This window comes from Eucyclogobius newberryi, unplaced genomic scaffold (genome assembly GCF_026437365.1).
Source record: "Eucyclogobius newberryi isolate DKJ021-1_F unplaced genomic scaffold, fEucNew1.0.hap1 SCAF_10, whole genome shotgun sequence".
NCBI lineage: Eukaryota > Metazoa > Chordata > Actinopteri > Gobiiformes > Gobiidae > Eucyclogobius > Eucyclogobius newberryi.
Window position 1 is genome coordinate 21,545,651 of NW_027315724.1, and position 16,190 is coordinate 21,561,840.

At 42.1% G+C, this 16,190-nt stretch overlaps 3 protein-coding genes across 3 annotated transcripts; 1 reads left to right on the forward strand and 2 right to left on the reverse strand.

The window, feature by feature from the left end:
• The first annotated feature begins 402 nt into the window (after positions 1–402).
• On the forward strand, positions 403–3,487 carry vtna (vitronectin a). The gene is made up of 8 exons (XM_072462646.1): positions 403–555; positions 922–1,041; positions 1,152–1,541; positions 1,666–1,805; positions 1,864–2,020; positions 2,149–2,301; positions 2,377–2,859; positions 3,286–3,487. Exons 1-8 carry the CDS (start codon positions 486–488, stop codon positions 3,402–3,404), a joined length of 1,632 nt encoding a protein of 543 aa, XP_072318747.1. The 5' UTR covers positions 403–485; the 3' UTR covers positions 3,405–3,487.
• Positions 3,488–4,465: 978 nt separating this feature from the next.
• Positions 4,466–9,738, reverse strand: scarf1 (scavenger receptor class F, member 1). Its single transcript, XM_072462658.1, has 11 exons — positions 9,503–9,738; positions 9,305–9,366; positions 9,129–9,230; positions 8,494–9,034; positions 8,210–8,428; positions 7,823–7,951; positions 7,638–7,744; positions 7,444–7,555; positions 7,245–7,369; positions 6,113–6,250; positions 4,466–5,584 (listed from the first exon to the last, which is right to left on the reverse strand). Exons 1-11 carry the CDS (start codon positions 9,736–9,738, stop codon positions 4,530–4,532), a joined length of 2,826 nt encoding a protein of 941 aa, XP_072318759.1. The 3' UTR covers positions 4,466–4,529.
• Positions 9,739–9,904: 166 nt separating this feature from the next.
• On the reverse strand, positions 9,905–15,652 carry rilp (Rab interacting lysosomal protein). Its single transcript, XM_072462673.1, has 8 exons — positions 15,274–15,652; positions 13,879–14,005; positions 13,482–13,603; positions 12,821–13,003; positions 12,556–12,722; positions 12,356–12,481; positions 12,019–12,117; positions 9,905–11,065 (listed from the first exon to the last, which is right to left on the reverse strand). The coding sequence occupies exons 1-8, from the start codon at positions 15,601–15,603 to the stop codon at positions 10,939–10,941; spliced, it is 1,281 nt and encodes a 426-aa protein (XP_072318774.1). The 5' UTR covers positions 15,604–15,652; the 3' UTR covers positions 9,905–10,938.
• Positions 15,653–16,190: the final 538 nt, after the last annotated feature.

A 16,190-nucleotide genomic window follows, 5' to 3' on the forward strand; every position in this document is an offset into this window, starting at 1 on the left:
CCATGGGATGGACCACGGGATGGACGGGGACCACAGACTCGCCCCCCTCACACATGCATCATCAGCAACACATGCAGCGCATGCGCACTGCACACACAGCTCGAGAACAACAAGAGCCCCCTGCTGGAGCGCGCTGGTACTTTCAGCTTTATTGTACCTCTGTCATGGGTTTGTGCAATTAATAAAATGTAGGACAACACACAAATAGCATGCATGTATATTATTTGCACAGCTACATAAGAAGAACATAAATAGAACACAGACAGAATTTTAAAGCTAGTTTGAAGTAGCCAATGCACTTCTTTGAGGGACAACATTCTTATTGATTTGTCATTTCAGGTTAGTTTGTTTAGTGTGGGGAATAGGGGCGTAGGAAATGAGATTAAAGCAAACAAGTGGTCAGGGTGAGTGACACATGTTTCCAATGATTAGGCGCACACAGTCCATGATTACTCTCATTCTGTCCTCCACACAACAGACTCAACATGAGGCTGTGGGCCCTGCGACTGCTGCTGCTGCTGCTGCCTTTGCTGGCTTTCACCTCAGCCTCTGAGGGTAAGTACAAGATAAATAGTATAAATAATGGTCTTATAATGCAAATGTAAAAGAAGCCAGCTCAATGTAAATTTAAAAAGTATAGTAATTAGAAAAACACTCAGCAGTGAAGTTTGTAATAGAAGATATTGATGCTTTTAACAATGCTGTAATTACCACTTTATACTACTAACATATTGCAACTGCTATTGTTGTACTGCTTACAACTAACATGCTCAAATGGCTACTACTAATTCCACTCTCGGCTATTACTTGTACGATGCAGCCCTAACTATGACTACGGTTACTGTAGATTTGACATAATGCGTGTCAAATGATGCGTGGTTGTTTTGAGATCAATATTCACAGAAAATAATTGCCTTTTAGAGTCGTGCATGGATCGTTGTGAAAATGGCTTTGACTCTACAAAGAAATGCCAGTGTGACTCCATGTGCAAGTACTACAAAAGCTGCTGCTCAGACTATGAATCTACTTGTGGAATGATGAGTAAGAAACAGCTTTATTATCCATTCACATTTGCGCCTGTGACTTATACGAGCAACATTTATTTTGACATCGATAAGTTGATTTGAAGGTGTTACAATTGACTTTTGCAGCACGCGGAGACACATTTGTTTTCGCAGAAGATGATGAGCAGTTTGACAGCACCACTCCAGCCCCCCGCCGTTCAGCTCACGACCGGGGCTTCACTCCCACCAGTCGCCAACAAGAAAGGTCCACAGAGCCCCCCCCGATCACGGACTTCAACCCCAGACAAGCGGCTGAAGGCACCACGGAGATGACGAAACCACAGAAAGAGGCCAAAGGTACAGAGGCTCCTGCGAATGACACGACAGCGGCGCCCACCACTGCCCAACCCACCACTGCCCAACCCACCACTGCCCAACCCACCACTGCGCCCCTGGACCCAGACGCAGAGGTGTGCAGTGAGAGGCCATTCGACTCCTTCATGCAACTCAAGAATGGCTCCGTTTATGCATTCAGAGGTGAGGTAACTTCTGGGTAATATTGGATGGATAAATAGAGGAGAAGTCAATGGAGTCAGTTATATTTCTAGAATCGATTTGTGATCATAACAGGTTTTGATTACGTAATACATATTTTTTGCAGGGAATTACTTTTTTGTCCTGGACCAGAAGTCAGTGCTTCCCGGTTATCCAAAGCTCCTAAAGGATGTGTGGGGCATCAGTGGGCCGATTGATGCTGCCTTTACAAGATTGAACTGCCAAGGAAAGACCTACATCTTCAAGGTGAGGTTAAATTGAATTGTGTTTTTAAGAACTTGTTTAACTGTTTTTTTTAACTCAGGGAAACAAGTACTGGAGGTTTGACAATGGGGTTCTGGATGAGGACTACCCTAGGGACATAAGCGTAGGATTTGACAAGATTCCTGATTATGTCGATGCAGCATTTGCACTGCCTGCCCCAGGGCACAACGGAAAAGAAAAAGTCTTCTTTTTCAAAGGTTTGTGCTTTATAATCAATCTAACCAAAGCAGAAAGAGACCAGTGTTCATTTGTTGCACGATACTATATATATTCAAACCCCTTGACTTGTCTGTGGTCATAACGTTTTTAATCTGCATGCCAATAGGAGAACAGTATTACACCTACGAATTTGTGCATCAGCCATCCCATCACGAGTGTATTGGCATGTCCGAGCGATCACCATCCACCGTGTTTCGACAATACACGGATGTCTACTATAGTAACTACGAGAACTTCTTTAGCGAGCTCTTCTCTGAGTGTAAGTTCTTTATGAACCTTCTACATTTTACGTCTAGTCAGCTCTTTGGTTAAAATCCTATGCATTTCTCTCCAGTACCCCAGCACCACGACCACCATCACTTCATCAACAAGGACTGGAAAGGTCTAAAGGCGCCGCTGGATGCCGCTATGGCGGGCAGAATCTACGTCACCACCTTGAGGTTCACCCCGGACAGAGCTGATGACCGCCAACAGTGGAACCCGTACGGTCAGCAGTGGAACCAGCAGAACGGGTGGGGCCGTCGGAGGCAAAACCGCTCGCCTTTCTGGGACACCATGGCCGAAAGGGGCATGAACACGGGCCAAGACTTTGCTCAAAGGGGCATGGAGTTGGGGGCGAGGTTAGCAGAGAGGAGGATGGAGATGGAGGAGAGGCTCGGGAGGGACGTGACCAGGGGATGGGACCAGGATTGGGACCAGGACCGGCGCTGGGACAGATATAATCCAAACAACCGAGGGAACTATGACTCCAGGAACAGCCGGGGAAGACCTGTTCCGAGGACCCAGCCAATTCAGACTGTGTACTTCTTTAAAGCAGGTTTGACAACGTTTTCTCTCGCTCCCTATGCATGTCTGAATAAAATAATAGGAATAAAGGGACAATAAAGCATTTACATATTAAAAATGCAGTGACAACACAAACAAACATAAACATAACTACAAAGATACAATTTGAACATTGTAATCCTTTCAATATTTTAACATGACAACATTTTTTTTAACATTTTCTGGCTCCAGACATCAAATTAAAGGTAACCGAGGTCATATCTTAAATGACGACAACAAACTACTCATTGTTGAAGAGATTTATTAAGAGAGGAAAGCCAGTAACTTGATTAAACCTCTGAAGATGTGTTTCACGTGGACCTATTTTAAGACTGTATTGTTGTGAATTAGAGTTATCTTTTCCTAGGCTTCTATTTATCATTGAGTAATTCAAATATGTTTGTCTTTGTGCTTCCAGATAAATACTACAGGGTGGACCTCAAGACTAAGAGAGTGGACCCAGCCATGCCTCCGTACCCCAGATCTATTGCCAAGTACTGGCTCGGCTGTTCAGACACCACTGGGGCCGAGAAGTAGCAGCGAATAAACAAAGTACTGTAATGTTACATGAAACTGTCTCTTGTATAGTATCTTGCACATGCTTCTATAATACTGGAGATCTGTCAAAAGCCAAATCCGCTGCTGTAGTAGTAAAGTTATGCGGAGGCTTGGGTTCACTACCTTGATCTGCCTATTTTGTGTTTATTTACATATATTAATAACATATTCATTTAGTATGAACCCGTCATAACATGTTTTGAATAGTAAGCTCTGGTCAATGCTCTCAATGCTCTGAGTCAAACTAAAGTTCATGGCAGTTTTTCCCATCATGTGATTGCACAGGTCAAAGTGCAATGACAACCTTTAGTAGGCCATTTGGAAATTTGTCTTTGCATGTACATGGAACAGGTTATACACGAGTGATTAGAACGTAATTTGGATGTGTGATTATGTTTTATTTAATAACCAAAAGCCGTACATTTATTCAATTTATTGTTTTACAATTCGATTTTTAAATACGATGTACTGTTCCGAGTGTTTCTAAAAGATTTTTCTCTGTTCAACAATGATAAGTGACATAATTTTCAATGAATAATTCTGAATATCCAGGGTTTTGAGGGTCTGATGCTCTGGGACAGTTATCCATTTGTTTAATTTCTGTGACGTTGGTTAACCTACTTTATTGATCAGCCGAGGCAACTTGTGATTTTGGTCTTTACAGAAATAAACTGAATTGAAAGTTAAAACCATAAAATGGTCTTGAGAAAGTTCTTTTTTTTAAATACACCGTTTTTGCAGAACATGCACATGTCGGTGTATTCCCTCACAGATCAAGGGCCAATGTGTGATTATTATTAGAAAAAGTTGACGTTGACTGTCTACATCCATCTATTCAGTTATAATTATATAACATGACACGTTTCCGAGTGAGAAATGTTTTTATTAATGCAATTTTATTCATCATATTTAAAAATGTTGTGGGTACACATTGGATTCATGTCTCAAAGCAATGAAATAAGAATGCAACCACATAACAAATACATTTAAAAATAATACAACATAAATAAATAGTGTGTAAAAATATGAAATATAAAATATGTTGTAGTATAAATTGTACAAAATATAATAAATTACAGGCATATTGGATGATTGCTTACACAATCATATATGTTTCACTAGAACATTTTCATAGCAGGGTTCTTCACTGTCTCCCACGGCCCTGTCATTCACTATCACCTGACTCTGTGCATCACCTGCCGGTCCCACAGTCAGGTAGTTACTTTCCTCAGCTCTCTCCCCCTCCTCCTCCTCTCTTGGGCCGACTGGAGCCACTTCCGGGACACTGTTTAATATGAACGACAGGGGTCTCTTTGCGCCCTCTGCTGATGTAGTCTGATCTCCTGCTGCTGTTTCTAAAGGGTTGTTTTGAGCACGTTTTCTTCTGATCGGCTTAGCGATGCTAGAGTTTGCTACAGGGTTCTCCCCTTGCTCCCATAGGTTGACCCGAGCACCCAGCTTCCTTCGAGGGGGTTTAGTGATGCCCTCGGCTACTTTCAACTTGCCTTTGTCTGAATCTTGGTCCTTCTGTCGCTGCAGACTTCCAAGCCGTCTTAACATAGACTGGACCGGACCCTCTGAACTGGGTTCAGCCTTTGACACAGGCCGCCCTGCTTTACCCACTGTCACGTAAACTGTGGTCACTTTACTGGAGATGGTCACCTGACTGTCAGACGCAGAGGCATGACACCTTTTATGAGCATTTGTGTGGAATTTTCCTGCTCTATTGTCCTGCACAGCGCCACCTGATGGACTGGTTTGGTTTTTGTCTCGTTCTTCACTGTTCCCACCCAATTCTACCTCTTGATCATAAACCTTTTCCTCTAAGCCACTGTCCTCAACTTTGTTCTCTTCCCCAGTTTTTGCAACTTGCCCTTGTAAGGCAGAGACCATCAAAACGCCCCAGTTGGTTTTGGGTTTAGTGCGTGGATGTCCGGAGGGCGTGGCAACCTCCTGACCAGAGCTACGTCCCTCTTTGGGGCAGAAGCGCGTGCCCTCAGCAAAGGAGACGGACGGGCGCTTGGCCTTGGCGAGGCTGGACGTCCGCGGGATGTTAAAAGGTGAATTGATGTCCTCGCTGCTGAAGCCGGAGGGGTCCAAGAACATGTTGCATTTGGAGCTCATCTCCTGAAACTCACCTCCTGCCACTGCTGGGATGTCTGGGAAACAAAGCAAGAGTGCAGCTACTTTTCAGATTCATCACACGGAGCCTTACACATAGTACGTGGTATGTAGATATTTTACAAGAACATTGGATAACCATATAGTTCAAGACATAAAATATTTGTGGGTTAGTATTTAGTAGTTTAAAAAACATTATACACATTAAGTCAAATCTGATTTTCTGAGCTTTTTTCAGGACAGTACAGTGTGAAATTGGGATGAGAGAAAGGAGGAAATTCAGCCAACTGTCGTAATTCGAACACACTACGCTGCGGCCGGCTTATCATGGAGCCTGGCATATGTGCTAATGCTTTAACCACTCGACCACCGGGCAGCACAAGCTTGAATTTATTCTGTTTTGTTCTAATTGATTCAAGCGTGTTTAGGTAATTCTGTGTTGTCCTATATTTGGGTGCTAGAAAATCTCTCAAGTACAATGAATCTTCTTTTAAGGATCCAGAAAGTTATAGTTTTATACAAAAATAAAACAAACGGAGTAGTCCTCCCGTAGAGTTGTCCATTACCTTCTCTTGGGGGGACACAGTACAGCGCCTCTGCCTCCTCCTCGTCGCTCTCAAAGGACGAGCCCTCTGTCACCCAGCCACAGGAAGGGGGCTCGATGAAGCTGTGGTTAAACGTGAGCTCTGGATCGTGATGAGACACTGTGCAAAAATGTATTAGATGTGTGCTATTATTTAAATTACAGTATAAATAGAATTAATTCATATATACCGTCATTGTGGCATACATATTATTTCAGGCTTTTTCGTTTTGACGATTAAAACAGAACTTTTCCACGTTCCAAGTTGAGTTTCACATTTTCAAGACTTTAATGATATAATGTTCACGTTATATTGAGTAAACATTTTGCTCATATCCAATGTTAAATATACACACACCCGATATGCCATGACAGCCCTGGGGTCTCAATTATAAAATACAAGGTGAAATTCCAACTAAAAGTGTATAAAAGACTAAACAGAATCTGCCCCAAATTCACTACATTTTCATCAAACAGATTGCGCTCCTGATCCTGTTCAACGTGATTTCAATTTCTTTATATTCACATTAAAACAATAAACCTAACTTTTTATAACGTGAATTATGTAGTTAAAATGGAAAATAAAATAATTTAAATGTGAAGCTTCTCTCATTGTAACGGGGCTATTCAATTATAATTTCCATGAGGCCACAATTTTATTATTTATATCCAATATCCACAAACAACTCACTTTTACTATTCAATAGAAAGTTATTGTTTCACTGAATTAAATACAAAATAAAACATAAAACTGAATAACAGAGCTATCACCGATTGAATAACCCAGCAATTATCATGTGTAAATCTTCTCACTTTAACTTGTAAATAATGTTTATGACACACTGACATCTCTTATGACTACCAGTACTGTTATAATCAAGTAAATTTTGTTTTTGCAAAGCACTTATTTTGTTATTATCTCTTAGAAATTCACCTTTACATTTTACCTTGTTCATACTGACATAATAGACTATATATAAACACAGTCTGTAAATAGGGCTACATAAATAATTATTCTTTGGTAATATGATACAATCGGTTTGAAAAACGATTTGCACAAATGTTTCTAGGGTACTTTTTGTTCTACATATTCCCAAAATGTGAGAAGAACTTACCTGTGACCCGAGGGAGACCAGTGGACCAATCAGAGACACAAGGCAAAGCAGCACCAATGTTGGCTATTACACTGTAGACATGATACTTCATACGCACTGACAGCCCACCCTCAGCCACAAGAGCCCTGCAACAAGTAGAGGTTTGGGTGACGCTGTATGTCTCAGATGTGCTCATAATAAGACTAGATAGACTTGAGACCTGTCTTTGCTGTCGACAGGAGCTTCCCCACAACACACACAGCAAAGGACCATAAGAAGAAGCAATAAGAAGAGAGGGACCAGCACCGCTGCAATCACAGCACCTCGAGAACCTGACACACATGCAAACAAAAGGATGGTCCATCAGGATGTATACATTATTTAAACAATACTAATGGAGATAGAAAAGAGTACTTTTGGGGCAAGCACCAGTGATGGGGTCGCAGCCAACTCCCTCCCCACAGTCACAGAGAGAGGAGCAGTTCAGCCCAAAATACAAAGTAGGACAGCTGATGTTACAACTGAAACATGCACAATACTCGGTTAACTATATATATATAGGAAAATGTGATTCATGTATGATGCATCACACAACTCACCTCTCTCCATGAAAGCCTGGGTCACAAATGCATTTTCCAGTGACTTGATGACAGCTCCCATTAAGACAAGGATTACACTGAAAGGCACAAGCCTCACCATATGTCCCACTGCGACATGGCTTCTCACACCTTGAAGAATTATGTAAATGTTTTTTTTTATTTTACAGTACTTAATAGTGTTAGGTTTCTGTCATAACATGTTAGGTCTGTTTACATGTTATGACAGGTTATTGCATGGTATTTAATAAGGGAGATAAAATGAATTAAGAGTAATGTAAAATTAAATATTACCCTATTGTCTTCTAAAATGCATTTAATAAATATATACCTAAGACATATTGAGCGACATGTTATTTCTTGCATTAAAAAGTATTATATTCCATGTACCTGGGCCCAGTCCAGCCATTGTCACACTTCCAACAGTAGCCCGTCTGTGGGTCACAGGGCTGGTTCTTCCTGCAGCGTGGACATGTCATCTTACAGCCATCACCAAAGAAACCTGATGGACATGGGCTGTCACATTGTGTGCCGTTCCACCCCGGAGCACAGGCGGCACAGGCCCCATCGGCAGGAGCGCAGTGTTGGTTGTCTTTACAGTAGCCACAACTGGGAACATACAAGATTGGCTTAGTAATAGGTTTAATCACTCAGTTAATTATGTGTTCTCACACCTCATTCTACAGCCGCTGCCAAAGGTGCCCGCTTCACACTGCAGGTTGCAGTAGTCTCCTTTGTACCCGGGATGGCACAGACAGTGGCCACTGGAGGGGTCGCATCTGCTGTGAGTGATGTCACAGTTACAGCGGCGGTCACAGCTGGGCCCCCACCAGCCCTCCTTACACTCACACACACCAGTGCGCTGACTGCAGGGCGACATGTAGCAACTACACGTCAGAGCACACTTCAGGCCCCAGAAGCCCCTGTGGCACTGGCAGCGCCCAGTGGATTGCTCACAGCTGGGGCGCACAGAGCCCCCGCTCACACATTGGCACGGTTTGGCACATGTGGGAGACCACCAGCCTTCATCACAGCTGCAGTTCCCGTGGGTCGTGTCACAGTGACCATGTCGGGCACATTTGCAGCTATACTGGCACAGAGGCCCCCAGCGGTTTATGTTACAGGTACATTCTCCGGTGACAGCGTGGCACCGGCCATTTGGATAACAAGGACACACCTGTCGACAGTCTGATGCCCAGAACTCTCCAGGACAACCTGCATGACATGACATACAGGTTGAAATAAGGTTAGTAATAATAACTGGAAACACTTGGCATAATAGTGAGATAAACAGGATGTTGATACTGACGTGTTTTACAGTGAGCTCCATAGAAGCCCGGTGGACAGCGGCAGACTCCAGGATACACACAGAGCTCATCCTTCAGGCAGGCCTGCTCCCCCTCGCACACAGCTGCATGTGCAGGACAGCAGTTAGTGTCAAACTATAACGCCTCTACTGACGCTGTACAATATAGTTCACATTACGTTTGGTGCACTCGTCTCTTTCTTGTTGCCACCCGCTGCAACAGATCAAATTGGAGGGGTCCCTACACATATAGAACAATATAAATATAAATCTCAATGACATTAAGTATAGACCATGTATTTGCTTTAACATCTTGACATATAAATAAAATACCTTTAAAGTTACAGAACTATTCATTTCAAAATGATTATTCATACCTTGGGTTGTGACAGACGTTTCTCCCATCAGGAACCAGGCTGGCCCGTAAGGACAGCAGACAGCACAGGGCAGGCGCTAGACTCTGAAAGAACAGCTTCATCTTAACACATTTCTGTATAATTCGAACTTTGGGTAGCAGTGTCTTTCTGTTCACCCTCCACCCATCCTGACTTTCCTGCCCTTCTCTCTCCAGTCTTGCAGCTCCAGTGCAGTCCAAGGGGTCGAGGTTCCTCATTTCCTGGGGAAGTCAGGGCCCACTTCCTGCCATTCAGTCAGATACACAGCTTTTTAAAGATGGCCAAACATTATTGGTCTTTGCTCATTTAGGTGCAAAAATAAAAAGCTTACCTCTGACCCAAGTGGGTGAAAAGCCTAAATAAGTAAAATTGAAAGATGAAAGATTCTCTTCATGTTTTGATTAAATATTTATTTTGTGCATTACAGAGCTAGGCATGGAGTCTTAACATTTTCAACAATACCAATGATTTAAAACAAATAATTGTGGAAATATTTGTTCAACATTTACATTTAGTAAATTTGGTGAAGTAAAAAGATCACATAAAACATTGACTACCATGAAAATGGCTATCATTAAAAATCTAACCCAAGGTGATATGGAAGATTTGGGAAACACTTTGCTTTTGGCACCACAAAGGCAATTATCATCAACAACCTCAGCTCTGTGCAAATTCAACACATCAAATATTATAAGATTTGTTAATACAAATATAGACAATACTCTTATCATAGTTGTAAAAACGCAACAATTAAAACCTACTGGTATTAGAGTTAATATTTGCATCAGTTTGGAGCTGCAGCAATGCCCTCTAGTGGAAGATGTTTGTTGATTATTGAAATCACTCAAATGTTTATTTAGTTATATATATATATATATATATTGAAAAGTGTTGTATATGCTTGTGTAAATTAATCAAATATACAAATATATCTGAGCAGTGTGAAAATCTTAAGATACAAAAATATACGGACTATAATAGTGATAGTTCAGTTTGAATCATTAGTTAGCTGATGTGTTGTCATCTTGCAAGTTACGCAAAATAAGTGTCAATGTTTTGTTTCTACTTTTTGCGCCTGTTTTTCCTTTGCTTATCGACAGAAGAAAAATAAACTAAATAACTTTATATTTCTCCGCTCGTTCTTTGGTATTTTAGCAATGTCTTGAGGTAATTCATGACTAGTTAGTCTGGTTTTAAATGCCAATGACATACTGAAACAACTACACATGTCCCTTTGATATCTAAAATGCAGTGCCTTTAATACTGACTTGGACCCAATCAAAATAAATGTGGCTAAATCCTTTTCCATCAAAATCATATAATTTCACTGTATCATTTCACTGTATTATTTCACTGTATCATTTCACTGTAGTTCAACACTGTTTTACTTTCAGGAGCTCTCGCCAGTGGCTCCTTGTTCAGGACGACGGCTCTTCTTCCGTCTCGCCGTCGGCTTCTGCGTCTCCAATGATTTCCCAAGTGGAGGCGGAGCTGCTCATGTGGGTGGGGCTCTGCGTGCTGCCCGATCTCGTCAGATAGCCAAAGCTGCAGCACGACAAATAGCGAAAAGACTGGTCAGAGCTTCAGATTGAGAGCGGGATTATTGATAAAAATAGCTCTGTGTGAAAGGCCCTGGAGGCAGAAGCAGCGCAGTTTAAGCCATAAAGTCACATGTGCGGTCGCTTTGTCCACTACTACAGATGACACTGGACACATCTTATTGACTACCGTATTTCTTGGACTATAAGTTGCACTGGAGTATAAGTCGCACCAGTCAAAAAGTGCATAATAGAGAAGAACATTTTTTATATAAGTTGCTCTGGAGTATGAAATGCGGTTATATGTGTGAAATAAGTGTGAATTAGTATTATCTTGTCTTACGCTAGCTGTTTTTTTAAATTTTATTCTATATTTTATTTTAATTTTAATTTTATTTTTATCTTTATTTATTTTTCCCCTCCATCCCTTGTTGGGAAATGGGAGGTTTTGTCTATAGGAATTTTAGTTTATAAGAGTTCTTCTATTGAGAGTGTTTTTTAAACTTCCTATAAGTGATCTGTTCTTTTCTTCTGTATCTACTTGCGTTGGAACAATGAAATTTCCCCATGTGTGGACAATAAAGGATTATCTTATCTTATCTTAAAACAACAAATAATATCACATATAAGTCGCTCCGGAGTATAAGTATATAAGTATAAATATAAGTATAAGTCGCACCCCGGCCAAAACTGTGAAAAAAGGTGCAATTTATAGTCCGGAAACTACGGTATATGCAATTAATAATCAAAACATACAGTATGTCCTATTGTATTTAGAAGTTAATGAACAATAAAAACAGTGGAAGGTTTGGTGTCACGTTTTTCCTGCTCAGACGCTCAGATTGTCTTAAGCTAATTCATTTACAAATTTCAGCAACTGCACGGGTGCCACTGTCAAAGTCGGCGCCGTGTTCTGAGATGTTCATTACAAACATAAACGCCAGGTTCAGGAGCACTTACAAGTGTTTAATACGCGACTCGGCTGGTTTGTCAGAATCATCATTTACTGCACCGTCAACTTCTGATCGCTCCAACTGCGGATCCTTGTCCTCATCATCACTGAGAGAAACAAAAACATAGTTAATGTATTGCAACATAATGGATGGATTTATGTTATGCAATTAACACACTTGACCTGTGACTAAAACTAGACATAAAGGCTAACTTGAACTAGAACCAAACAAGTGTGTTATGTGAAGTAAACACATTTAAATGATGATGAAGGCTAGTATGAGTTTTACTGTATGTGTTCACTAACTGTATCATCAACGTGAGTGCATTGTTGAGTGAAGGAGACCTGTTGCTACATTCATTCACTGGAATCCCGAGCATTTTGGCCTTGATTAGCTTTCTTTTTGACTTGATTGCAGACCGAACAGCTTCTAAGAGAAAGCCAGGGCACCTCTCCTCGTTCAAAATCTCTCTATGAAAAAAAGAAACCGCACACAATCAGGTCTAGATCTTCTCCTAAATCAGCCTAAATGAAAGTGTCTGTACTTTTGGTAGTAGTTGAGCTCCTCCTGCAACAGAAAGAGGTTTGTTTTGAGCTCATTCCTCTCCACAATGATGTCACGCACTTCCTTTTTGGTGAAACATGGCTGGTCTTGGTCCTTTTGGTTCTCTTGAATTTTATTTGACTCACACACTTGCTGTCTCGAACTAGCCTAAAGAAACAACAAAAGTAAAAATATCTGAGCGAAAAGTCTGAGCAAATATGTATCAAATGACTCTGGGGATAATAAGTAAAGATAACATTGTGTACCGGGCTGCTGTTGGTTCTGTTCAGTTGCACAAGAAGGCTTTCGATTTCTTTATTCTTCTCCTTCAGGTCGGCCTCCATGTCGGCCTTCCGCTCCACCGTGCTCTTGAGCTGGACCTGCATCACGTTCTGCTTGTGCCGCAACTCTGCATTCATTTTCATAAAGCGCTCCAGCTGCTCCTGAAGCTACACACACACACACACACACACCGCAAGGTTGAAATATTTGCATTTACAACACCTACAGTTGTTATGTTTGCATACGTTGCAATAGAGAAGTGAAACAGGAACAACTACGTAGTGTATATATAGTGAATGGCACCAGAAAGCTAGACTAAAACTGTCAGAGAACCACATTCCACAAATGATTGCAAACAAGTGGACCATTTATTTTGGAGACGGAAAATGTGCGGCATCCATTTGGGCAAACAGTGAGTCTTGTTTAAATAAGAAAAACATGCCTTTCCCTATAAGCTGCTTTGACCCATTGCGTGATTATAAATACAGTCACATGCAAACATTCATTAAGATGCAAACACACTCTCACACACACACTCTCTCACACACACACACACACACACACACACACACACACACACACAATGATGACTATAGTACGTGGCATGTAATAAACAAGTCGTTGGAGCATTGAGTTTCATCTTACTGCTTCCACTTCTTTGGAGATGGATGAGATCTCCTGCACTTTGGCCCTGAGCTCATCACGCTGCTTATCCACCACACTTTTCAATTTCAGCATCACCTCTCGCTCCTGCCGCTGGACCCGGTCTGTGGGATGCACACAAAAAGCCAAGTGTAGTGTTTATGTTTGGGTAAAGAAAACCTACATCTGCACTCCAATTGGCCCGGTGGGATTTAAATATGTCCTTGGACCACTACTATTTACCATTTAGCTCAATTGGTCATAGTAGTATTCACTTGTGTGGGCGTCTTCTGCTGCACAACTTAGTGATTCAAAATAAAATTAAACAAAATGTATGCTGTTCTCCAAAAGGCACAATAGTGACACAGAAAGGCGTGTTCTCTTTTCTACTGGGTCGTACCTTCCTTGGCATAGCTGCCTTTGAGTTGGCTGTGCAGCTCCCCCTTCTCCTCCTGCAGCTGCTGCACCTGGATCTGCAGCTCCTCACACTTCTTCTTCCATTGCTGTTGTTGTTCTAGCTCCTCTTGCTTCGGAAAAATATGCACATGTTTAATAAAAACGCAATAAAGCATAAAATAGTGACAGAAATATTGGACGGAAAGCCTGACTACGCCTTGTTGAGTGCTCTAGTCTCTGGAGTGGACATTTGTTATGGCTGCAACAGAAGGTTAAATCGTGTCGAAATGGGTGTGACAGTTTGTTGTTGAATCACTGCAGATGCGATGGGTAAGAACGACTAAGGGTTGAAATTAAACATAATCTGCACTACACATTGCATAGCCTAGAGTTCAAATTATAATGATTTAGATTATGCTATCATCTATATTTGGGCATTATTCCAGATTCCAGAAACAATAATACTTGTTGACATGTAGACTGAAACGACTCATAATTCGCAGAAAGCAAAAGGAAACTGTGGCCATATTGTACTTTGTGCTCTGTCATTGTACAAACTAGAAATCATGCATCTGCTGAGTAATACATTTGTGTTATTATAGCCTCCACAACAGGAAACGTGATTTAAGTTCATCTGTAAATCGGCCAAACAATATTACATAATAATTGTCCTAAATGTTCCTCTGGGTTCGAACAGTCTGTAGTGATTTGGAGAGCAGATGATTTTCAGTGTACAGCTCGATTACATCACATAATTTGTATCTATTATAATAAGTATAACCTCATGCACATTCAGGGTTAGGGTTAGGTGATGTAAAGATGTTTTCAAATTTAAAAACTGGGACACATCCGGGTTGGAGTGGGAAATAATAATGAAGCAGTAAAAAATGCAGGTAATAAAGCACATTTATATGCACTTGGATCATTCAAGCCTCTTTCGCGGCCCACTTGTATAATCTGAGAGACATTTATCAGTAGAAATGAGTACATATTTTGTGTTTTGGTTATTCTAAAGCAAGATTGTCTCTAGTTTGGCTAAATAAACAACATTAAATTCCCTTCTATGCTGTTGAAAGATCACAGAGTGGTCAAAACTGGGACAAATCAATGGTTTTAGACACATCTGCTGGGACACGGGACACTGGGACTGTCCCGGGACGTGTGGTCAGTCACCCTGGGTTACTAGGCCTGTGTGACTGACAGTGGCAGTGAGACGTCCTGCACCTGTAGCACACGTACAAACAACTACACACAAGCAGCACAGAACACTATATAATCCTCATTTACACCTTCATAACTGCGCGTTTTGTCGACCACGCGTCACATTACAGAGCAGTGCATCCGTTACAACCGCAGTTACAACACGTACGCACACGTTTGAGCACACGCTGTCCCTTACCAGGCGTGTTCGGACGTCTTCGCAGTCCCTGGCCGGACGCTTGCTCTTGTACTGCTGGAGCTGGAGGGTCTCGAACGTCCTGAGCAGCTCGTCTTCCTGCAGCTTGTGCGCCTGGTTCCACGACGCGTACCGCTCCAGGAGCTCGAGCACTTTCACAACTTTGGGCACGAGTCCCAGCGCGCTGTCTTTGCCGTAGCCGTCGATGAGCCGCTCCACCTCGGCGCCGATGAGCTTGGCGATGTCGTACACGTCGTCCACGGTTAGGGTCGAAATGGTCTTGTCCAGGCAGCCGTCCGCGGGTTTAGCGCGAGGGACGTCGGACACCTCCATGTCTGTAGACACGGGAGTACACACACGTCTTCACGGGCTCATGGACGCGCGGGGGTGACGTGAAAACAAAGGGGAAAAGTGAAAATGCACGACGGTAAAAGAGCAAACGAGCCCGTGCAGTTCTCCCGTGGTTTAGCCCGTGGAACAACGCGCCTGAACCCGAGCGCGCGCGTGCGGTCCGCTTCCGTCAACAACGCGTCTTCGCCAATGGAATTAGATTATTATTATATTTCCATGGGACGCGCAGGCTGCTCGGTTTAGTCTCGACTCTAGTCTCGACTCTAGTCTCGACTCTAGTCTCGACTCTAGTCTCGACTCTAGTCTCGACCGTCAGTGGCTCGATGTGCGCACCAGAGCGTAATAAACACATTTCCCGTTTCACTTTCATTACTGATGCAGTGAGAGAAGGCTAAAGCACTTCAGAACCACCTGCTAAACAGAAATGACCAATGTGATCACTCAATTTTAATAAAAAAACAAGTCATCATACAAAGCTGGGTGAGTTAGATCTTTATTTAAATCCACGTTACAATTTAAAAATGAGCAGTGAAGGACACTTTCAATTTAACCTGGTGGTGGGAACAGCC